Source organism: Typopeltis vanoorti, chromosome 17 (genome assembly GCF_054136105.1).
Source record: "Typopeltis vanoorti isolate ZY-2024b chromosome 17, IOZ_Tvanoo_1.0, whole genome shotgun sequence".
Lineage (NCBI taxonomy): Eukaryota > Metazoa > Arthropoda > Arachnida > Uropygi > Thelyphonidae > Typopeltis > Typopeltis vanoorti.
Window position 1 is genome coordinate 76,667,501 of NC_143565.1, and position 24,847 is coordinate 76,692,347.

General features: G+C 35.8%; 1 protein-coding gene across 5 annotated transcripts in view; it reads left to right on the top strand.

The window, feature by feature from the left end:
- The window catches only part of phtf (putative homeodomain transcription factor), a 291,193-nt gene that overhangs the window by 244,796 nt on the left and 21,550 nt on the right, over window positions 1–24,847 (top strand). For all 5 annotated transcript variants that reach the window (XM_090407495.1, XM_090407494.1, XM_090407497.1 and 2 more), the window contains 2 exons: window positions 3,620–3,775; window positions 24,612–24,707. In XM_090407495.1, the coding sequence (XP_090263621.1) occupies window positions 3,620–3,775; window positions 24,612–24,707 (252 nt within the window). The remainder of the gene's footprint in view (window positions 1–3,619; window positions 3,776–24,611; window positions 24,708–24,847) is intronic.

A 24,847-nucleotide genomic window follows, 5' to 3' on the forward strand; every position in this document is an offset into this window, starting at 1 on the left:
TTCAATTAGTGCGCCTATATACATCTTAAAAATAAATGTTACAGATTTTAAAAATTTTTGATCTATACATTTTTATGGTTAACTATTTTAAAAAATCACTCACCAAGATGAAATAATTTAGTTACCGATTTAAAACATTTTAAAAAGTCATTTTCGATGGCATACTACGCTACTTCCATGTATACTATGTTCCAAATTTTTACTGCCAAAATTTATGTCGTCTGCTTATAATTTCATAGCGTTTTGATGATCGTATCTCGTTCCTCCTTTGCAATGTTATATGAATGTGTTTTCCTTACTTTTTTTATTTTAAAGTATTTTCCCAAGCTTTAATCATGAGTAACAGAATTAGTGAGCAAAAAAGTGGATGTGTGAAAAAGATTCGAAAAGTAATCTCATTGGCAGAAAAACTTAAAATAATAAAGAAAAATGAACAAGACAAGTCCAGAGCAAAGATAGGACAAGAACACAAAATGGATGAATCAAGTATAAGAGCAATTTTAAGCAAAGTACTGAATACAGAGAAAAAGGTAAGTCTGCTTCAAGTTTATCATGCATGCAGACCATTCGAAATCAAAGTATTATAATGATTGAATTAAAAAGACTTTCTACATGGATCGAAGATTGTAACCTAAAACGGATCTCGCTAAACAGTGGCCTTATTAAATCACAAGCATTAAGTCTATTTGCAGCCTTGAAAGAAAGGGCTATCAATGATGTAAAAGAATTCCATGCTAGTGGGTGGTTTGAGCGATTCAAAAAGAGAAATAGCCTACATAATGTTCAAATTACAGGCGAAACTACAAGTGCAGATAAGGAAGTGGCCGCAAATTATCCAGAGATTTTGAAGAAAATTGTGAAAGTGGCTATTGTGACCAACAAATATTTAATGTCATTGAAACAGGCCTTTTTTTTGGAAGCAAATGCCTTCCAAGGCTTTTCTGGCCAAATCAGAGAAATCTCAGTCTGGTTGTAAAGTCGAAAGGATAGAATGACTTTTCTATTAGGTGGCAATGCCGAAGGTGATCTAAAGTTAAAACTCATGGTAGTTCATAAGACACAAATTCCTAGGGCTCTCAAAGGCATTAAAACTTCCTTCCCAGTTATTTGGAAATCTAACAAGAAAGCATGGATTACTAAATCTTTATTTGAAAGCTGGTTCACAAGTTATTTTCATCCAACAGTTGAGAATTTGTGCAAGCGAAATAATCTTGATTTTAAAGCTTTGCTTATTTTAGACAATGCACTTGGTCACCCTACTTCTCTTGATTCATTGTGTGAGAATATTAAAGTGATATTTTTACCGCCAAATACAACTTCTCTCATACAACCTATGGACCAGGAGATTATCGCAACCTTTAAGGCATACTACCCAAGAAGAACATTTAAACAGGCAATAGAAGCAACATCTGGTGAGAATTCTATGACATTAGGAATTCTAGAAGAAATTTAATGTTAAATCTGCCATTGAAAATATTCATCAATCTTGGAATGAAATTACTGCTAGCAAAATACGATCCATTTGGAAGCACATTCTTCCACATTGGTGAAAACATTTTGGAAGCTTTTCAAATGAAATGGATAATGTTGTTGAGGAAATTGCCAACATCGGGCGTGAACTGGGTTTTGATGAGAATGACAATGATAACGTCAAGATGCAGAGCAGGAAGATCCCGAAGAATGTGAAGAAAATTTAATCACTGATAGTCAGCCAAAAGAGATTTCACAGAAACAATTTGAAAATATTTTTCATACAATCGAAGTTTATAAGCAGCAATGCTTAGAGGTTGACCCTGATGAAGAAAGAAGCAGTAAAATTTGCAGAAGAGTAGAAGAGGCAATAGGGCCATACTGTCGATTATATGGAAAAAAGAAAAAAGAAACAAAATGCCAGCCAAACTATGTTAGCTCAATTCTTTGTTAAGAAGTAGAATAATAAAATTTATATTCTGAATATGTTTTATTGTCTTTCAGCTTAATGGTTTTCCTTTAACTTGGCCCTGAGACATACCTTAATTCTTTTATAAAAAAATTAGGTTCAAAAAAGAAATTTGAGGAACAAATTATACATTTTCCCATAGGTTATTATATTCGATTAGTGTTTTCAATTAATGCGCCTGTTTTAAAGAACTCATTAGGCTCATTAATCAAGGGATTGCTGAATATTATTCGCTACTGCATTTTGGAGGGGATTTTTTTGTTTGTTTGTTTTAATTTTACCTCATCCGAGTTTACTGCCATGGTGGTGTTATAGAAGTGAAAATGAAAAGCAGGGAACATTTAATGAAAGGAGATACTCTACTACTTGTCACCCATACAGAGAGCATCCAGTCTCGTTGCCATAAGATAGTCTGAACAGTGTCATCTGTATGCCATTACTCCTTCCAAGTGCAATCTGGCTATGGGTGTAAGTTCAGCACAGTTATGCATCATCTGATTGGGAAGCCTTCTGATGTGTTGCCATCAGGGTCAGTCCCATGTTTTGTTTAGCAGCAGGCATGTGGAACTGCTTTACCACTGCCTTGAATCTCTATGATGTGTTTGACATAAAAGGTATTATATATACTGAGGAGTGAAAGATGCCAGAAGGCCAGAACCCCTGCTCTGGGATTATATGTGACATCAACCCATTTCATGCTTTCAATGAACAAGACTGTAGTGTTTCACTGGGTAGAGAGGGTCTCCTAGTAGATCTAGTTGATATTTTTGCCAACTATGAAGGTATCCTTTCACTGCAGGAAGTCAGAAGACTCAGAGGCTTTTTTTGTGTACAGGCCACACTTTGCATTGCCCATTAGTAGAAACTCTTGAATTTTAAATTCATCTCTTGCACAGTGTGGTCTAGATGATTTAAATTTAGTTAACAGTGTATCCTCAAACAGGAAGTGAAATTTCTGTATTAATTTATAAAGTAAAATTGATTATCTACTATTTGTTTGTGCTTGTGTGCATGCACACACTTCTGCTATTTTACTCTATTTAAGATTAATGCCTCATGCTAGAGATATAAGTATGTTATATTTCATCTAAGATCTGAAGATCTCTTACCAATATGTACAGCTTTTAGCACAAAAGTGCAATGTTTGTACAAAATGCAAATAGTGGAACCTTAAAGAGTTTGATAGCTGCTGGGTGCTTGCATATGAGCTGAGATTTTCGTGTATATGTTTAGAGGATAACAGCCTGAAACTAACACATGGTAGTAGTGCATAATGTCTGAAACCTAACAAACATCATGTCAGGTTTCCAATTTTTTTATTATTATTATTATTTATTTATATTAGTACTTTGTGCTAAAAAAAACTGGATATACTCATTAAAAGTTTCCTGATATAAAATGGCAATAAAAGACAGTAAAAATCCAGAGAAGGCAGTTTAAATAAGAGGTTATGAAATGGTCTGAAATCTAGGTGTGTAATGTATGATCATTTAGAAGCTCTTATTAAATAAAAGGTGCATAGAGTTTATTATAACTATATTATAAAAAGTTTCATTATACTTTTATAAGAAATTAGCTTTCCTGTTATTTTATTTTGTAAGAGTGCATCTCTAACATCTCTAAGTAAATAGCTTAGAGAAATTAGTGTCTGAACATGCTTTTTTTCTCCTTTTTATTTAGCTACTCAAAGATACTGAACAGTTTGCTGATAGACTATATTGCTGGGAAATAGTTGGCTGGAATCTTGCCCTAGGCATTTTTCTAATGCGATTTATGATACTAGGTTCAAAAATTAATATAAAATATAGAAATCTTTCAGTTCTCATCACTGAACAGGTAAGTTTGAAAGGCATTCAGTTTATAAATATAAATAAAAAAAAAAACTATTAAATATATATAACATAATTTATCCTATAATTCACTGTATAACAGTGCTTTTATAGCTTAGATTAGGCTGTAAAAATTAAATCATCAATAAAAAATGGAAGTAGATATAATTGTTTTAAGAAATTAAAATTTGGAAATGCAGTTTGGAGTAGACCAATTATGGCAATGTTTAAATACAGGTATAAAACCCTTGTATTGCATTACCATCTAATTCAAAAGGTTTGTTGAGAAAAGTGCTAAGAGAAAAAAATATTTAGAACACTATAACAACATAATATAAACTTACATCTAAAAGTTGAGAGTAAAGCATTTTAAACTGAAATATGTGCAGGATGGTAATCACATGTTAAATCAGTTTTCAGACAGGTAACTATATTCACTGTTTAAATTGTCTGTATCCCAGTATGGCATATTCCACATATTGATAACAGCATGGACTAATGAGGATACGAATAAGCAAAAGCATAGAAAAGCTAAATAACACTTCCATGAACTATACTTTAAAAATAATGTAAAAGATATTATGTTAATTATTTAATTTTTTTTTTGTCTTAACACTTAACTTTTAGTTTACTTTATTCTGCTTCTCTAAGTTAGCACTAGAAACTTCTTTAACACAAACTTCTCAAGGTTAGGCATATGTTTGCTTAACCTGTACCACAAAAGTTAATTTCACTGTAACCAATTTTTGTCCCCCCTTTCTCTGTGGTTAGTTAGACCTCGTGTAGTAAGCCTATTTAACATAAGCAGTCCCTAAACACTTGCACAATATCAATTAAGAAATTTATATTTTATTATCGATTGCTGCGCCGCCTAATTGACTTTCTATTGCTTGAAAGTTAGGGTGAGAAGAAAACAGAAATATATCAATACGTTTACACAATTTTCTTACTATGCCTGCAGGTTCGCAAATTTTTCCAAGATAGTGCATTGGCTAAGGAATAAAACCAGCTAATTACAAAGCGAAACATTTATTTTCGATCTAGTGGAATAGATACAGAGCACATGTTAATTATCGAGAGATTACTTCACTCAAAAGGTTTAACACACTAAAAAAATGCAATTCTAGCAACAGAACGTACTGTGCGTTCATTATACATTAACATGAAGATGTCCCCTTTTGACACAACGATGCACATATACACTTACAAGCTAACATAATTCTTCCTATAAGGATTGTAACAAAAATTTTCTTCCAGCCACATACAATACTTATTTAGCACTATTTTTGACATTATCACATAAGCTAAACATACTTAACAACAGCCAAGTTACCACCTGTTTACAAATGATATCTCGCAATCACATACAATTCCGGGTACACTCTCACCTACTAAGATTTACTAACAGGTCAAATGTATGTGCATTCTTACAGCAAATTTTTTAACATCTCATTTAGCACATTTTTCTTTCATAATTTCAAACAAAAAAACTGGAAAATCTATAGCAAAAAAATTTGTGAGATTTTACAAAGGCCACCCTTTCCTCGAAAAAAATTAAACTTAAAGGTTTATTTTTTTCTTACATTTTGCTTCCCTTGTTCTCTAGAGATGACCTTGACTTATACTAGTTAGTCCTTTCTCTTCTTATATACTTATGGTCTCAATACTTCCTATCCTTAGAAACTTGACTGACTTCCTATTTTACCTAACTCTTTAGTTCTATGACTTTTGTTAACTACAGTCCTTGACTTGTTCCTCTCATTTTCATTTTTAGAATTTGATTGACACATACGACAAGTTGACACATATTTAGCAACATCATTTTTCATTCCTTTCTATGTGTACCTTTCACTAATTCGATGCCACATTTGATCAAATCCTTTATGTCCGTTTGAATCATGGAACTTATAAATTATCCATGGAATCATGACTTTTGGAACAAGAACCCTTTCTCCAAGACTCTCTTCTTGGACAAGAGAAGTCTGTCTTCATCTAGGTGAAGTGTTTTGAGGAATATTCAATTCTTGGGAATTTGATCACCTCTCTTAATTTTGTCGTATACAATCCTCAACTTAGGATCTCCTTTCTGAGCTTCTATAATACGGGGCTTACCCCAGGTTTGGCGATGAGGAGATTTGTACATGACTCTTCCCATAGTCTCAGCACTGCTTAACCTGCCTTTGTTACTGTCTTCCTCCTTTACAGAGTCTGCCAGTGCAACACTGGAAATTGCATATGAATCAGTAACCATTTCCTTTTCGAGACTTCTGTTTACTATGGGATTAACAGAAGAGTCATTTGTGTCAAGTTGGTACTTGTCTTTATCTTTCTTTCTTTGTCTATTTATTTTATTTCTGCCTTTATTCACTGGCTTGGTTTCTTTGTCAACCTTTGCTGCCTGAGACTTTGGATTACTGCCGCCATTAGGGATATGTTCCTTTTATGGAAATCACAGGAGAAATTGCACTTCTGCAGGAAATCCAATCCCAAAATAATTTGAACACTTGGACAAGAGGATTTAGGAAGAATTAATAATTCTTGGGAAACGTTCAATTCAAACTCAGGTAGCTTAATGCCTACTTTTACCTTTCTCTGAGTACATATCTCAGTTTTTGAGATGCCTATTAGTTTGACTGGTTTTCTCAGCTCATTCACGTCATTTGTGATATGGGTACTCACTCTCTTGAAGAATGACCCGGTTATTGCTGAGACTTGGGACCCAGTATCCAGTAGGATATTACAAGGTATCCCTTCTACCAAGCCTTGAATGATATAATGTTGGAGGTTTAATGGATTTTTTACAACACTCAGAAAGGATTAAAAAGAATTTAATACTTCCTATATTTCGTCCTAGTCACTAGGACATCTACGGGGATTACAAAAATAACTAATGTAACATAACACAAATATCATACAATACTAGCCCAACCACATGGGTGACACTAAAGTCCTATCTAGGTGGAGCGCCCTCTAAGGGCGGTTGTAGGTGATCTGGAATATAAATTAGGATCTCTGGTGATGAGTGTTTCCCAAATTTTCGGAAGCTTAATGCAACTGTATTTATTAAGATTTGGTTGATTTCTAAGAGCTGCTGCTGCTTCTAAGAATAGTCTCTCTTTCTTGAATTTGCTGTGATGGAGCATGGTGGTTTTCTTCCATGATACTCTGTGGGTGGTGTCCAAGACATGGTCAGCCAAGCCTGAATGACCATAGTTGTGTTTACAGATGTAAGACTTGTGTTCCTCATGGCGGATGGATGCTGATCTGCCTGTCTGTCCAGAGTACGCCAGCTTACAGGAACAGGGTACTTTGTAAACTCCAGGCAGAGTACCCTGTACAAGTCCGACCACCTCCCTATTTTTCTAACTCTTCTACAAAGTCAAAATAAGAATGAATGTCATCATTATCTTCCGCAGAGAACGATGGAATAACAAGGTGAGGATTTACAGTCCTAAAATACTCCTTGTCATCCATCATCATGTCAGTGTCAGTTAGGTCACAATCAGTATTGTTACAACTTATATTAATTACAATTTCAAAAATGCTACTTGTTAAACTTTACCTGTTCCTTAAGCCAAAACTATCCTAATCTGTTTCACTTGAAATTTATTATGTGGATTTTATCCTGTCGACTGTGCCATTGTAAAATATTGTTATGTTAATCATTTCAATTTTTTTTTTTTGTCTTAACTTAACTTTTAATTTGCTTTATTCTGCTTCTCTAAGTAACTTCTTTAACCTGTACCACAAAAGTTAATCTCACCGTAACCAATTCCTGTCCCCCCCCCCTTCCTCTGCGGTTAGTTAGACCTAATGTAGTAAGCCTATGTAACATAAGCAATCCCTAGACACTTGCACAATATCAATTAAGAAATTTATATTTTATTATCGACTGCGCCACCTAATTGACTTTCTATTGCTTGAAAGTTAGGGTGAGAAGAAAACAGAAATAAATCAATATGTTTACACAATTTCCTTATATGCAAATCGTGGTTAGTCATTTCTTACTATGCCCACAGATTCGCTAATTTTTTCGAGATAGTGCATTGGCTAAGGAATAAAACCAGGTAATTACAAAACAAAACATTTATTTTCGATTTAGTGGAATAGATACAGAGCACATATTAATTACCGAGAGAGATTACTTCACTCAAAAGATTTAACACACTAAAAAAATGTAATTCTAGCAACAGAATGTATTGTGCATTCACTACCAATAGAAACTCATTATACATTAACATAAAGATGTCCCTTGTGACACAACTATGCACATATACACTTACAAGCTAACATTATTCTTCCTATAAGGATTGTAACAAAAATTTTCTTCCAGCCACATACAATACTTATTTAGCACTGTTTCTGACATTATCACATACACTCTCATAAACTAAACATACTTAACAACACATAATCTTCCCTCAACTTATAACCAAGTTACCGCCTGTTTACAAATAACATCTTGCAATCACATATGATTTAGAGGTACACTCTCTTAACAAAATACAGTAAAATAGTTGCTTACTTGCTAATTATCACGAGTGGAAAGTCCAATTTACACACAGCAAACTACATCGAGACTGGAGCATCTTCCATCTGGTTAGTCTTCGAGAGTTTTCCTCCATCGAACTAGCTGGGATTCTGCCGTAGCTACCCAGAGCCTAGAGAGAGGGCTGGTGACGGGAAGAACAATCCTCCTGGACAAAGGGAAGGAGCCCCGAAGAAGTCGAAGGTAAAAAGGCAAAAAAAGTCCTTGAGCCAAGCGCTGCATTCCCCTTTATGCAGATTTTCAGCCCTTTGTTCTTAATGATGACCTTGCCAGGATTAGCCAGTAGCAAAAATGACATCATTGCTGGCCATTCGACCATATGATCTTTTTATGGTACTTATCAGTGCTAATCTGGCTTAATTCCTACTAAGCTCTACTAACAGATCAGATATATGTGCATTCTTACAGCAAATTTTTTTAACATCTTATTTAGCACATTTTTCTTTCATAATTTTAAACAAAAAAACTTGAAAATCTATAGCAAAAAATTTACGAAATTTAATTTCTCGCGAGATTTTACAATAATACTTAGGTGATGATACTATAATTATAAAATTAAACTTTATAGTTTCCTTATATATTTATCCTTTCCTTCATGCTTGCACAGTGATCAGAATATGTCTTAAAAATTATGGAAACAACTACTGTGTTAGAGTAAAACTTCAGTTTAATATAAACCAATATAATCACTCAGCATTTCAACCTTCACATTATGGTCATCATCTGGACTATACACATATATATAAAGAAACAAGTTTCACTCTTAACACGGTAGTTCTTTCCAAAATTTTTAAGATGTATTTATAGTTTGCTTATATATTTATATTACGATAGTATCATCAGATTCCACACTAATGTGTATATACAAAATACTATGATACCAGATTATTAATAATTTCCTATGAACCAATGACACACTCAGGATTTAATCTGGGGTGGGGTGGGGGGAAGTTGAGTAGACGATTTGAGAATACATACTACGCATTGCATATGACCTATGACTAAGCATATGCAATGATCACCAATACATGATACCCATGATCTCCTAAGGCCCAGCTCAGGCAACAAAGTAGTGCTTGGTCTGTCCGAGCACTATTTCATTCACCTTGCATTTGCAGTGCCGTGATTCCCTAGAGCTGTAGGGTATTCCAGCCTATGACCGCTAATTCATAAGTAGTATAGAAATAGAAGACATGACACAACAGAAATAAAAAAAATGAATTTTAATTAGGAAAAGATTTTGAACCAACATGATGTTTGTAATGATAGTCTTGGGCATTTATCTGCATTCCTACAAAGAGGAATGCAGGAAGGTAGAGAAGTGCCTATGCAGAGATCCCCTCTCCGTTACAGTATTGGTTGTTCCTAAATGCTCTGTAGCTTAATTAGGTAAGATGACTGGCAATATGAAATCTTCATCAGTACTACTCTAACCATTTAACCTTGTGTAATAATCACAGAACAACGATAAAATCCAAATACTCTTTTTTGCTTAAAAAGTAAATCAACTTTTTTTTAAAAAAATTTTTAGTTTCTTCTTCTTAACCCCCCACCCCTTCTTTTTTTTTTACCATATTTATTTGAATATATCTCACGCTTAAATTTTTCCCCAAATTTAAAGTTTAAAAATCATGGTGCGAGATATATGCAAGGATTTTCAGAAATTAAAGTTTTTCTGAAGAAAAAAAAACTAAACTGATCTTAAATCAATATACAAAATGATGGTACAACATGACAAAATTTCATGCCGGCTGGGGCGTCGCCCGGTTAAACAAGGCCCCTGTTGTTTTCACCAGGGAACCAGGGTGAACCAAATCTGAAAGCACACCCAAACTCATCATCACCAGAGTTAAAGTTCGATACTATCAACATAAGAAGCCTGAATGGCAAAGAAATGGAACTAGCTGAGGAATTAGATAAGTACCAGATTGACGTAATGGGGGTGACTGAAACAAAAAGGACAAAAACTAGTGAGATCTTTCTGAGCAATAAATACAAAATGTTATATTCAGGTAATGACAATCAAGGAAAAGAAGGAGTAGCCATAGTATTCAACACAAAATACGAGGCTAATCTTCTTGAATGGAAGGCAGTCTCAAGTAGAGTGGTGTGGGCTAATATGAGAATGAGGAACTGGACAATGAGACTTATACGTACCTATGGTCCCACAGAAGGTTCTACTAAGGTAGAAGTGGAGAAATTTTTTGATGCTTTAGAAAAAGCAACTGACACAATGAAAAAGGAAAAGTTGGTCCTTGTTGGCGATCTAAATAGCAGAGTAGGAAATGATTGTCAGACACATACAAAAATATATTAAGAAAAATTGAAGAAAAGAGCAAAGCTAATAATAATGGCAAATATTTGTTGGATTTCTGCTCAGGACATGGACTGGTTATTACTAACACCATGTTCCAACATAAAAATGTGCACAAATTCACATGGAGAGAAGAAGCAAGGAATAAGAAAAGTCTCATTGACTACGTTATTGTTGATAGTGATGTTTTCTCCCTGGTGCAGGACACCAGAGTACAGAGAATTTGAAATTGGAAGTGATCATTATTTAGTCTTGAGCAAGATAAAATTGAATTTCATATTGAAAAGAATAACATGTAAGAAAGTTTTAAAGCAAATAAAAGTTGAGCAGCTCTCAGATGTGAGCTGTAGACTAAAATACACAAAGATTATTGAAGAAATAATGAAAGAATTTGAGAACAGGAACCAAACCTTGGAGATTCAGTGGCAAGCATTGAAGAAAACCCTGATTGATTCAGCCAGAGAGGCATGTGGTGAGGTTGTCTGCAAGGATAGAAAAATCAGAACGCCATGGTGGACACTGGAAGTTAAAGAGGCAGTGAAGGAAAAAAGAAAGCATACCAAAAGTTCCTGGCAAATAAGTCAGCTTTTGCTCTTAGAGAATACAGAGAGAAATGTAAGAAGGCGAAACACTGTGTAAAACTAGCTAAACAAAAGTCATTGGAGGACTTTGGCAAGAACATAGAAAATAAATATCAAGAAGGTGGCAAAATATTCTGAAGGTTGTTGAAGAAGCTTAGAAATGGAGGAAAGAGTGCTGTTAAAGGAGTTAGAGATGATAAAGGTGACATGAAAACGGGGAAAAAGATATCCTTCAAACATGGAGTAATTATTTTGAAAAATTGCTAAATGAAACAAGCAGTGATAGCACAGTGGTAAAAAAACACTCAACAGGCATACAGTCAGCAATACATATCCATACTTGAAGTAGAAAAAAGCCATCAAAGTCTTGAAATGTGGAAAGGCAGCAGGAATAGATGATGTTCAACCAGAAATGCTGAAGTATGGTGGTATAAAAGTCTTATAGTGGCTGCACTGCATAGATCAGAAAGCCTGGACAGAGGGACGAATTCCCGATGATTGGAGTAGAGCTCTAATAGTACCCATATATAAAAAGGGAAATAAAACTGAATGTGAGAATTACAGATTTGTTTCCCTACTGAGTGTTCCTGGTAAGATCTATGCAAGTATACTTGAGAAACGGTTGAGAAGAATTGTGGAAGAAAAGCTTGGTGAAGAACATGCTGGATTCAGGCCAAATAGGTGCTGTCAGGATCAGATCTTCACTTTACAACAAATAGTTGAGAAAGCATTGGAATATAACAAAGATCTGTATTTAAGTTTTGTCGATCTGGAAAAGGCTATGAGAAGGTGCCAGGAGAGAAGCTATTCAATACGCTACAGTTATATGGTGTCAGTGAGGTATTATATCAAGCAATACTTGGTCATTATTTGAGTTGCAAGTTAGAATTGAAGGAAGTACAGGAAGATGGTTTAATGTTAAATCTGGTGTGAGACAAGGATGTACATTATACCCTCTGTTATTCATTATCTATATGGATCACATTATGAAGGAAAATGGTATTAAACATGATATCAGATAAATAAATCCGCTACAAGTTTGCAAGATTCTCTGACTAAATTGAATAACTGTTGTAATAGATATGGTATGAAGGTCAGCAATAAAAAGACTAAGACAATAAAAATATGCAGAATCATTGAAAATGTCAACTGTGTTGTGAATGGAGAACCTGTGGAACAAGTAAAACATTTTAGCAACTTAGGCATGATATTTAGTGAAGATGGTAAATTAAATATAGAAATAGACAACAGAATCAGCAAAGCTGGTATGGTAGGAAGTCAATTGAATAAATTCATATGGAATAAGAGAGAAATTAGTCGGAACACTAAATTAGCTGTATACAAGAGAGTGTTCAAACCAGTTTTAACTTATGGATCTGAGAGCTGGGTCAGAAGTAAAACACTTGACCAAAGACTAGAGACCGCAGATATGAAAGTCCTGAGAAAGATTATAGGCGTGAACAGATGGGCATCATTGGCAATATCATATTAAAAACGAGGATATTAGGAAAGAACTTGACATTGTCGGCATCCAGGAATGCATTAGCAGAGCTAATCTCAGGTGCTATGGTCACTTAAACAGAATGGGTGAGGAAAGATTAGCAAAACAAGTGTTCTCTGCCAGGTTGGCAGGAAAACGACCCAGAGGAAGACAAAGATTTAGGTTTGATTGATATGGTACAATGTGCCTTAGACGATAGAAATATAAGATCTGATAATGATAATATTGGAGTCTTGACAAGTAACAGAATGATTTGGGGGAAAATTGTAAATAGGAAGTTAGTAATGATGTAAATTTTTCATGTAGTACTATCATATCCTGTACATCCCTTGAGGGTACATGTCAGGAATTTGATAATGATGATGATAATTCAATCCTCGGTATTCATTATAATTTATAATTGCTCACTTTATTTATAAAATGAATGCATTTAAATTTTAATTATTAATATTATTTATGCAATCAGCCACTCAAATTCATCATATGATATATTTGAATCTTTAGCAACATTGCTTCTGTAATTAAAACAAACAGTTTCATAATTGCTTGGCCTTTTATCAATGCACAATTAAAATCACCATGAAAACTGAAAATGGTATGACTTACCAAGAATCTCCTAATTGCTATTGCTACTTGCAGTCTAAAGAGTAATTTCCTCAAATGCATTCTCAAGATCATCTATCCAAATAGAGTCATCCTCATTCCCATCCAGGAGATTCGAGATGCTGGTTTTTAACCTCTTAACGTACCAATTAAAAATCAGAAAGCGTTCATTTTTCTGCCAATTTTTTGGGCGAGGGTGATTTGCTGGATCAAGTTCATCATTATTTGAAAAATAATGATGAATTTATGCAAACGCAAACGAAATAGCTGATACACGCCATTGGCAACTTTTCTCGGCTGAAAGGAAGTAGGCACAAGATTGTCTAGCATCTATATTCGGTTGTATTTATATGGGAAACCAAAATTCAAAATCAATTTTGGTGCAATTAACAAAAGATGTGTCACAGACCATATGTCAGTGACCATATGTCAGACGTCTTTGTATGTTAAGGGATTAAAAAACTCTTGGCAGTTATTTCTGGTGAAATCATGTTCCGAGCTCTCAAAATCCAGTTGCACAACAGTTCTAATGATGATCTCTTAATCTTCCCTGCCGGAGTCAGGTCTGAGCCACCTGCTGCCATCCACTTCGTGTGGAATTTTTGCATGTAGTCCTTGAATGCCTTGTTGACTGATACATCCAAATGCAAGATGTAAGAACATCAGGAATAATGGCCACATCAGTCTTCACATCTGAAAGTTGTTTTACTATTTCAGGTCCTAAGTGTTGTCCATGGAAACTTTCCCGCACAAGGAGAGCCAGGTGTAGAAATAAAGCCCCCTGGCCACTTGTCCCAAACTGGTCTGATGCAATCTTGAACCATTGTAGGGTCCATCCACCCTTTTTCTTGAACCCTTACATGAATTTCAGCGGGAAATTTCTGTTTCGGCATTGTTTTCCTTTTAAACATTATGTAAGGAGACAACTTTCTTCCATCTGCAGTAATTGCAAGCATGATTGTGCATCACTGTTTAAACTTTTTTAGTGTGTGAGGTACATGCAAAACTTTTTAATTTTTTTTCATTATTTTTTACTGTTTTATTTTTTTTTCTCAGAATCAAAGCATATGACTAGTCAAAATCCATGCTGTTTTGTTTTGCATTTCAAAGTAAAGGATCTATGCATTTTGTGTAACTGCAATCCCATGTTCCCTAGTAATGTATTCATCATTCTCACTGCAATGGTAAACTCATGTATATGCTCTTGCATTTATATAGTGATTTTCACATTGTTTTAACTTCTATAAATTCATGTTAGAAGCTTAATAGAGTGAAACACTGAGAAAAGATTAAAAATAATATTTAATTCTTCCAATATTTCATCTAGGTCACTGACATATTGTCAGGGAGTACAGTATATGGAACATGTAACACACACAAAGGCAACACAAAACTAAGTGAAACATGTGCACTCCCTACCTAGTTAGGAAGGACACCCTCTATGAGTCAGTAGCCTAAAATATAAACTGAGATCTTGAAGTATTGGTGTTTCTCATATTTTGGGAAGTTTTTATACAACCATATTTATTCAAATTAGGCTGATTTCTGAGAGCAGATTCAAATTTTAAAAACAGTCTTTGTTTTTTACATTTATTGCGATTCAAGCATTGTGGGGTTTTTTTTCCAATTGAGTCTGTGAGCTTTGCTTTGGATATAGCTCACAGACTCATAATAAATACAAGAAATACATCTTACCATGACTGCAGATGTATTTCTCATCTTTTTCCATGCAGGTGGCAGCTGGTCTTCCTATCTGTCCATAGTAGGCCAATTTGCAGGAACAGGGCACTTTATATACTCCAGACACAGAGAGTGAGGAAGGAGATGATCTTTAGTAGAACATACGAGGGTAGCAAAGTTTCAGCGGGGGCTTGAAAGTTGTGCAGAAACTGTATTTCTTTAAGATCCTGGCCATTTTTTTCTGAAGTACCTCAGACATAGAGAATGATGATAGCATTACTTAAAACCTTTCTGAAGAGAAGGTCAGGGATTGTGGGAAGGAATGATTATTTTTCTGAAACTGTTGGAACTGTAGCCATTAGATAAGAAGATGTGGTGCATATAATTAATTTCTGCTGCAGGAGTGTCCTCATTGAAACAAGACTTATGGGCTCTATTAGTTGGTGTTTTAACAGTACCATATTATTGAAGGAGAGAAATGATGGGAAAGTTTGTGAATGAATGTATCTGCCTGATACATTCATGGTAACTCTGAGTGAGTTACCATTCAGTAGGCATGTTACCAAGGTGTCTACAAAGGCAAGACTATTATTAATTTCTTTTTCCATAGTAAATTGAATTCTGAGGTGAATACTATTGAGGTGAGAGAGGAAAGAGTCTAATAAAAAGAGTCAAAAGGAACACATCACCCATATATCTTAACCAGATAAAAGGATTGAGAGGGACTGAGTCAAGAGATTGTGTGTCGCAAAATATTCTATAAAAAAATTGGTGCGGGAGTGCTGGGAGAAACACTTATGCCTTATATGCTGCTGATTCTCCATGTTTTATAAATTAGCAAAACAGGTAGCAAGCTCTCTTACCCCTCACTGGTCATACCACATTATGTATAAAAAATTCTACAATATTAAAAACTTTTATTGAGACTTTAACATTAAATAACACAGATATTTTAGTTTGCTTTGATATCACCCATGTTCACCATTCTCTTAAATGACACTTTATCACTTATAACAAAAAAAAATAGTTTTTCCTCCTGATATCACAGATCTCTTTTCCTTTGCTTTCCATTGTGGAAATTTTTCTTGGAAGAACAAAATTTATAAACAGATAGACGATACCTCTATGGGTTCTCCCCTCTCTCACCATCCCCTTGCCAATTTTTTTATGGAATATTTTGAAAAACAGTCTCAACTTGGTCCCTCTCAAACCTTCTATCTGGTTAAAATATGTGTGGATGATGCGTTCTCTATTTGGCCTCATCACCCAGATACATTCAACTCTATCTCCTCTCACTTTTACAGCTTTCACCTAGCATTCTAGCATTCACCTAGAATCCAATTTACTATGAAAAAGGAAACTAATAATAGTCTAGCTTTGTAGACACCTTGGTCACACATCTACCGAATGGTAACCTGTCCTTTTCTGTATACAGGACACCCACTCACACAGGCAGATACATTCACAAACTTTCCTGTCACCTCCCTCCCCCAACAATATGGTATCATTAAAACACTAACCAATAGAGCCTATAAGCTTTGTTCCAATGAGGTCTCTCTTGCAGCAGGAAAGCAATCTGTTGATATTCTTTTTGAAGAGGTAGAGGCACTTCGTGGGAAGACTATTCCACAGAACCAAGATAGGTGGAACGAAAGATGAGTAGCAGATTTGGAGAGTCAATAATTCAACCATAAAAGGTTGTTGTAAAAGGATTAATTATAATGATCAAGATCAAGCTCTTCCTTTAAAAATAGCATCATATATCCGCCAGGCAGCATCGGTGATTAAGCTACTCTAAACTTGTGCTCCCCATTTTATCGTTATTGTGAGTGTTTTTCATTGAAATTAATTATCAAACGGAAACCTTAACAGCGGGAACTGAGGAGCGGAATACTTCTGCACAACCTGTAAGTACTTATAGTGCATTAAATCAGCTATCTTTCCAATATATGCAGTAAAGATGGTGGCAACAAATGCCAGTAGCAAACGAGCACCCCGTGTATCACCAGCATGGCGCCGTTGATCATCGCCGACAAACCTATTACATGCCACAACTGCAAAACTGGTGTCACAGATAGAAAAAAGGGTATATTCTGCAAGTTCTGTTGCCACTGGCTGCATGTTTCCTGCTGTTCTTCTGTTTGTTGTTCCTCCCTTTGGTAAAACAACTTCTGAATATAGGTAAATGTGTCGAAAACCTTGAACAGCACATCAATGCTTTGACCGAAGCTTTTACCTCCAAATTCATGCAGTGGAAGCTAGGCTAAAACAAATTGATGACCAGTGCAAAGCAAGCTCGCCTTTGCCCATGAATGAACTCCACGATCTAATTGCATCAATGATAAATGACTTGATGGAGGCCAAAAACAAAAAATTCAATGCCGTTATTTTGAACTTTCCAATGGAAAATCACTAAAAGAGGGCATCAACAAACTAGCTGAAGAATGCAATTCTAAGAATATCGTCAGGTGCCATCGTTTCGGGCCTATAAATAAAAGAAAGGACGGAACGAACTTTCCAATGCCTAGTAAAAAGTGACTTGCGACACGCTGACCAGCACATCAAAACTAATAACAGCGATCGACAAGTTCAAAGACACTTGTCCCCAATCATGCATGCATGCTCGACCAGATTTATCATTTGCACAAAGGGAACAAAGACACCAGCTTTGAAGACAACTCGAAGAAAAACGTCAAAATGGTGACAACAGTTGGATCCTCGACTACAGATAAGTTAAATTGGTGGTGCAAAAACCAAGTGTTGCTGAGCAGCCACCATGGAGACCAGTATGCAGGCACTGCATAGGAAATGTGCAAGACCCTTGCAGTCAAACATATGACCCACAAAATCCTACATATCCACTTCACCAACATCCGTGGCCTAAACTTCAACCTTAATAGTGTAAAACTTTTTTTACCACCTTCAGTCTACCAAACCCCATGTACTATTTTTGACAGAAACTCAAATCTCACCCCCCCAGCACTATTTATCTCAACCTTCCAAACTACTCACTCTTTAACAACTTTCGTTTCAAGGATGGTGTCTGCACATACATCTGCTCTGACATACCTTGCCAGAGAGCACCCAACCTAGAATCACCCAACTTTGACCTTCTTTGGTTGAAAATATCCCTTCCCCACTCAGTCAAATTCATTTGCTGTCTCTATTACTCCCCCAATGCAACCAACTACTCTGAGCTCTTTAATTTCCTCTCCTTAAAAATTGATTTTCTCCAATCCCACTTTCCCAACAGTTATGTCCACAACACTAGCTGGCTTTCCTCTTCTAGTTGTACAGATCTTGTAGACAGAGATACTGAAACATTTGCCATCACTAATGACCTTACACAACTTGTTCAGATGCCAACCAGATAACCTAAACCACTCCCCAACCACCCTAGATCTCTTCCTCACCAATGGCCCCTCCAAATACACAGTGAAAGTAGTGAGCTCCCCGGGTAATTCTGACCACAATCTAGTGCTCATCTCCTCCCCCCCCCCCATGCAACAATGCTTACACTGACACTCCCATACAAGAGTGGTTTGGCATTATAACAGTGCCGAGTGGGACAGCCTCTTCAACTTCTATGCCACATTCCCATGGTTGGACTATTTCTTTTGACCTTCCAACCCAAACATAGGCACCGAACTTATTACCAAAGTAATCCTCACCGGCATGGAAACATACATTCCACACAGTTCTCTGAACTGCCATTCCCTAACTTAACCCTGGTTCTCCAAAAGATGTGCCAAAGCTGTACGGATGAAACACCAGACATGCCATAACTGGCAAATCAAGAACCTCATCCTCCTTTAGAGCTTATACTGAAGCCCAAAATAGATTTAAAAAAAAAAAAAACAATCAATGCTTTGCTCTTTTAAAACAGAGTTCGAAAGAGCAAAAAGCAGGATACTAGCAGCCTGTCCAAACAGCAGCTGAGCCTTTTGGTCTCTCGCCAAAGCAATTGGCCATAACTTCTGCCCAACACTATTCCCATGCTTATCATACCCAGATGGCTCTATTGCATCATCACCCACAGAAAAAGCCAATCTTCTGACTTCACACTTTGCTTCCAATGCACACATAACTGATGATGGTAAATGCCCCCTAACTATTCCAGACATCCAACATACAATGCCCCTTATATCCTTTTGCCAGGATGAGATCAGAAAAATACTGCTTTTTAAAATGACTTTTGACTTTTAATTTTATGTTATTAAAGTGTATTGTACTGCATGTTTTGATATTCATGCCATACAAATAAATAAATAAAGAAAAATACTGTCCAAATTAGACACAAAGAAGTCTCCTGGCCCTGATAGCATTCCCTCAATTGTCCTGAAAGTTTGCGCACCAGAACTGACTCCTATTCTGTGTCACCTATATATATTCTCTTACTTCACTGGCATCTATCCACAAATTGGAAATTGGCCTATATTCAGCCCATTCCCAAGAAGGGTGACAAGTCACTGCTGTCCAACTACCACCCTATCTCACTTATCTCAGTCCTGTCTAAAGTAATAGTAAAAATCAATTCCCAACTCCTACATCACCTTGAAGACACCCACCTAATAAACAACTGCCAGTGTGGATTCCGTCACTGCCGATCAATAGGAGATCTGCTCACATGTGTTACCTCTCTGGACAAATGCCATGGAGAAGTTTGAAGAATCTTGATATCTCCAAAGCCTTTGACTGGGTCTGGCACATGCACACTGTGTGTGTGTGTGTGATGGTGGATGGTTCCCTATCCTCTCACCATTCAATTAACTGGGGTTCCACAAGGTTCTGTCCTCTCACCAACTCTCTTCCTACTATATATCAATGACCTACTTCAGTTGACCTCCAACCCAATACACAGTTTTACAGATGACAGCACACTACACTCCTTGCTTTCATTTGATAAACCTTACCCTACACAACTCACCTCAACCTACAGAACATCAACCACCACCACCACCCTCAATTCCGATCTCCAAGCCATCCTACAATGGAGGTTCGGATAACCTCATCAATTTCAATGCTAATAAAACCCAGTTCTGTCCTATTTCCCATAAAAAAGAAATTTTTTCCCAGTATCCTTTTTGATGATACCCAAATTTCCAGACAGTTTAAGATCTCTCTCTCTCTCTCTCTCTTCTTGGAATTACCCTCACATCAAACCTCTCCTGGCATAAACACATCACAACCATTGCATCCTCAGCTTCAAAAAAACTAGGATTTCTCTTTCACTCAAGACGTTACTTCACACCTGAACAGCTGTTAACATTGTAATATGATAACTAATATTTAAGGAATTGACAGCGTATACTAGAAATATAGATTAAATAAACTTTAATATATACTTTCCAATATTTCGGCGAAAGTCACGTTGCCATCTTCTTGGGAACTTACTACAAAGACACGTGCACACAAGTACTAATAACAGCAAATGAGACTGAAGCTAGGAAGCTAGCGTTTTCCTAAAGTCCTGATGATGCCCCCTGGCGGGCTATATTGGTAGTTCTTGGCCTTTGGGCTGAAGTTCTTCTGATAAAAGTTTCCCAAATTTGGGGCAGTCTCATGCATCCAAATTTGTTGAGGTTTGCCATGTTCCTAAGGGCCGAGGCTGATTCCATATACTAGAAATATAGATTAAATAAACTTTAATATATACTTTCCGATATTTCGGCGAACGTCACGTTGCCATCTTCTTGGGAACTTACTACAAAGACACGTGCACACAAGTACTTCAATCAAACACAAGTACTACGATCAATAGGAGATCTGCTCACATGTGTTACCTCTCTGGACAAATGCCATGGAGAAGTTTGACGAATCTTGATATCTCCAAAGCCTTTGACTGGGTCTGGCACAAAGGCTTACTAAGCAAACTACCATCATTCGATCTGATCCAGGACTTCGGTAGTTGGCTTGCCAGCTTTCTGTCTGAATGCCTCGGAGAGCCTCGGCCCTTAGGAACATACCAAACCTCAACAAATTTGGATGCATGAGACTGCCCCAAATTTGGGAAACTTTTATCAGAAGAACTACCAATATAGCTCGCCAGGGGGCACCATCAGAACTTTAGGAAAACGCTAGCTTCCTAGCTTCAGTCTCATTTGCTGTTATTAGTACTTGTGTGCACGTGTCTTTGTAGTAAGTTCCCAAGAAGATGGCAACGTGACATTCGCCGAAATATCGGAAAGTATATATTATAGTTTATTTAATCTATATTTCTAGTATATGCTGTCAATTCCTTAAATATTAGTTATCATGTATAACCAGCGTATAAGCCTCTCAACAAGAAAAGCTGTTAACATTATACAAATCACAAATCCTCCCAACTGTTGAATACTGTTCCCACATATGGGGTGGGGGCCTAAAAGCTCTCAAAATGCTTGACTCAATACAAAGGAGAGCAATGAGACTTGTTAATGACCCATCTCTTACCAACTCTCTCCCCTCACTTTCACACAGATGTTTGGTTTCTGCAGCATGTATATTCTACAAATATTTCTATGGGAAAAAAATAACATCAATAATCCCTCCACTCAGTACTAAGCTCGTTGGAACACGTGCAGCTGCTGCTCATCTTCAGAGTACACCTAGAAACAAACAGAACAAGTTTCTTTTCCTCTTCCATCCCTGCAACTGCTGCACTGTGGAACAGTCCCTCCCCCTCTCCCCCTGCTGTGTTTCCCAAGGAATACAATTTACAGTCGTTTAAATCAAATGTAAACAAGTTCCTCTTTCCCCAACCCATTATCCAACATGGTACTAATGTACTGTAGGTTGAACACCCAACTCTTGTGTATGGGCACAACATAAAAAAAAAGTTAAGAAACCAACTAATAGATTGATCATCATCGTAATGCCTGTCAAGGATTTAGGCTTAGAGTGACCTGTTCTGGTCTTAGAAGTCATCATTTAATCTCTTAAGAGGGCATCCTGGTTTTCGTTTTCCTAATGGTTTGTAATTTAAAGCTTGTTTTGGTAATCTTTCTGTTTTCATTCTTTCAACATGTTCCATCCACTTATGTTTATATTTTTTTAATTTTTTTCTGTTACTGATTCTTGATTTAATTCTATAATTTCCTCATTTATTTTGTGATCCAAATAGCGTATACTTTGCAGTTTTTCTTATAAACTTCATTTCAGCTGTTATTAATCTTTAGTAAATAATAATATTTTGGTTAACCGATCAAGTGTTGATCAATTTTATTAATTAACTGAACCAACTAGTTTCACCACACTTATCTGTTGGCTTCTTCAGGGCACTTACATATAGGTTTAAACACTCTCACAATTATGCGTAACTGCAAAACTGACAAGAATAAAAACTGACTAGAATAATTACAAATAAAATAGTATCGAACGTGAGTGAAACACGTATCGCGTGTACAAGATCAGCTAGCCTTCATGATGAATAGAGTTATTAATCTTTGTTTGTCTTTTTGTTTTATTATCCAGATTTCACTTCAATACAATAGGACTGGTAGGGCTGATTGTATTGTATACTTTTAGTCTGGTTTGTTTTTGAACTAAGGTTTAAATATAGAGTTTTAGATATTTCACAATTTTTAGATTTATATCTTCTAAAATAAAGAGCCAAAAGGCTTTATTTCGGTGATGCAAAATTATATAAATTAAGTGGATATTAAATCCAACATAATTTCAAAGCTGAATACAGAAACTATAAAAGTTTCGTGCGAAAATTGACCAGAGAGCTTGCGGGAATACACCGCCGCCATACTACAAGTTGCCTGACCGAACCTTATAGGAAGTGATGAACACTCAAAGCGCCCATATATTCGCCTCCTGTTGGTTCATTTTGATAAGGTTTCACCAGTCCGACAGCTGTTTCAAACTCATTGGTTTTCGTCAGAGACTAGGCAAAAACCTAAGAGAGCAAAAATTCTCAGTACTAAGGAACTTGAAGCGTCGGAGAGGTGTATTTTCCCTAAGCAAACTCTTTTTCAATGTGTAAATTATTTACTAAAATAAAGAGCCAAAAGGCTTCATATCGGCAATGCAAAATTATATAAATTAAGTGGATATTAAATCCACATCATTTCAAAGCTGAATACAGAAACTATAAAATTTTTGTGTGAAACTGACCAAAGAGCTTGCAGGAATACATCACCACCATACTACGAGTTGCCCTATCCAAACCTTATAGGAAGTGACGAATGCTCAAAGTGCCCGTATATTCACCTCCTATTGCTTCATTTTGATAAGGTTTCACTAGTCTGACAGCTGTTTCAAACTCGTTGGTTTTTGTGAGAGACTAGGCAGAAACCTAAAGAGAGCAAAACTCTCATTGCTAAGGAACTTGAAGTGTCAGAGAGGTTTTGATTATTTCTTCGATTGTATCATCCCATATCTTCAGTTTTTCCCTTTTATTGAATTTTTTGGTCTTTCCTAAGCTTTCATTTGCTGCTGTATTTAGTATCATTTTTATATTATGTTCTTATAGCCATTGTATTTGTGTCATTTAATAATCTAATTTTAAATAAACAAATGTTTTAAATTTCTTTCAAGGAAGTGGTCTCTACTTATTTCATATTCTCTGTGAACTTCTAAAGAGAACTTTGATGTCTTTTCATTTAAGATAATCTAATATTAATATCATCCTCTTGCTGCCCAATAGATTGATTCCATTTTGATATAAACAGCAATGGTAGTTTGAAATCTATGAGTTCTGGAAAATCTTGATTATTGTTTTCATTGTAAAATATAGTGGTTACATAAAATGCACTTAAGATCTGCATGCAGTCCTTAGTAACCTAGGCACAACTAGTATGTTTCTAAAACCTAGTAATGTAGAATTATATAGAAATTTATATAGAAACTATATAAAGTTTGGCGATTCCAAGCGTAAGCAAATACCAGGATATTGCAGCTCACTGATGAGACCTCAATAAAGGTTGAAACCGGTCTGGGTAGTGACCTTCTCTCATAATGTAGAACAGTAATACAGCTCCTAGGAGCTAAGTTCACATTATGGGTAAATACCAAGAGTAGTGATCAGAGCTTGCTCCATCCTTTCTATGAGTTGCCTCAGTTTGCACTACCAAATGGGTCAGGTGCTGCACTAGCCAGGTATTTGCTTACACTTGGAATCGGCGAACTTTATATAGTTTCTATATTCGGCATGAAACTCTTTGAGTTTCTTATTCGGCTAAGAAGCAATATGGGATGCAATATCCCTTAACGTAAATAAATAAAAAAAGTTAATTTCAAGTTTTGTTCTTATTTGGAATTTGGCTCATAATTGTTGTTCTACCACGGTTCTACCATGATTAAGTGTTTTAGATGCATCTTTGATGCATAAGTCATAGAAGCATCGTAACACTGTATGCAAGAGTTGAAGATCTAAAAAACTGTGATATGTGCTACTTAATGTACACAGTTTTTAATGTTGAAATTATGAAAATTACAGATATAAACAGAATACACAAAGGCTGCATTAATTAATTATCACAAGTACTGAATAAGAATTAACCTTAATTTTCTATTCAATATTTATTTTAAAGAAGATATACTGAAAAAAGACTGCAGTAAGCATTAAACAAAATTCTTTTTGTTTTACATTTTTATGATTAAATCATGCTTGTCTTGTCTTCCAACTAGATTAATCTTTACCTTCACATGGAATTGAAACCCCACAAAAAAGATGAACTTCTTTTAGCCAATAGTGTCCTGAAGTTAGCTGCTGACTTACTAAAGGTGATTTTTCCTCTGTTTCAGTTTTCATAAGCATATCTTGAATGAACATAATTAATCAAAAGTTTAAAATTATAAGTCTTTATTTTATTCTTGGACTTTTAAGCTTATATTTTCAAAACTAGTAATTTTCTGAAAAATTA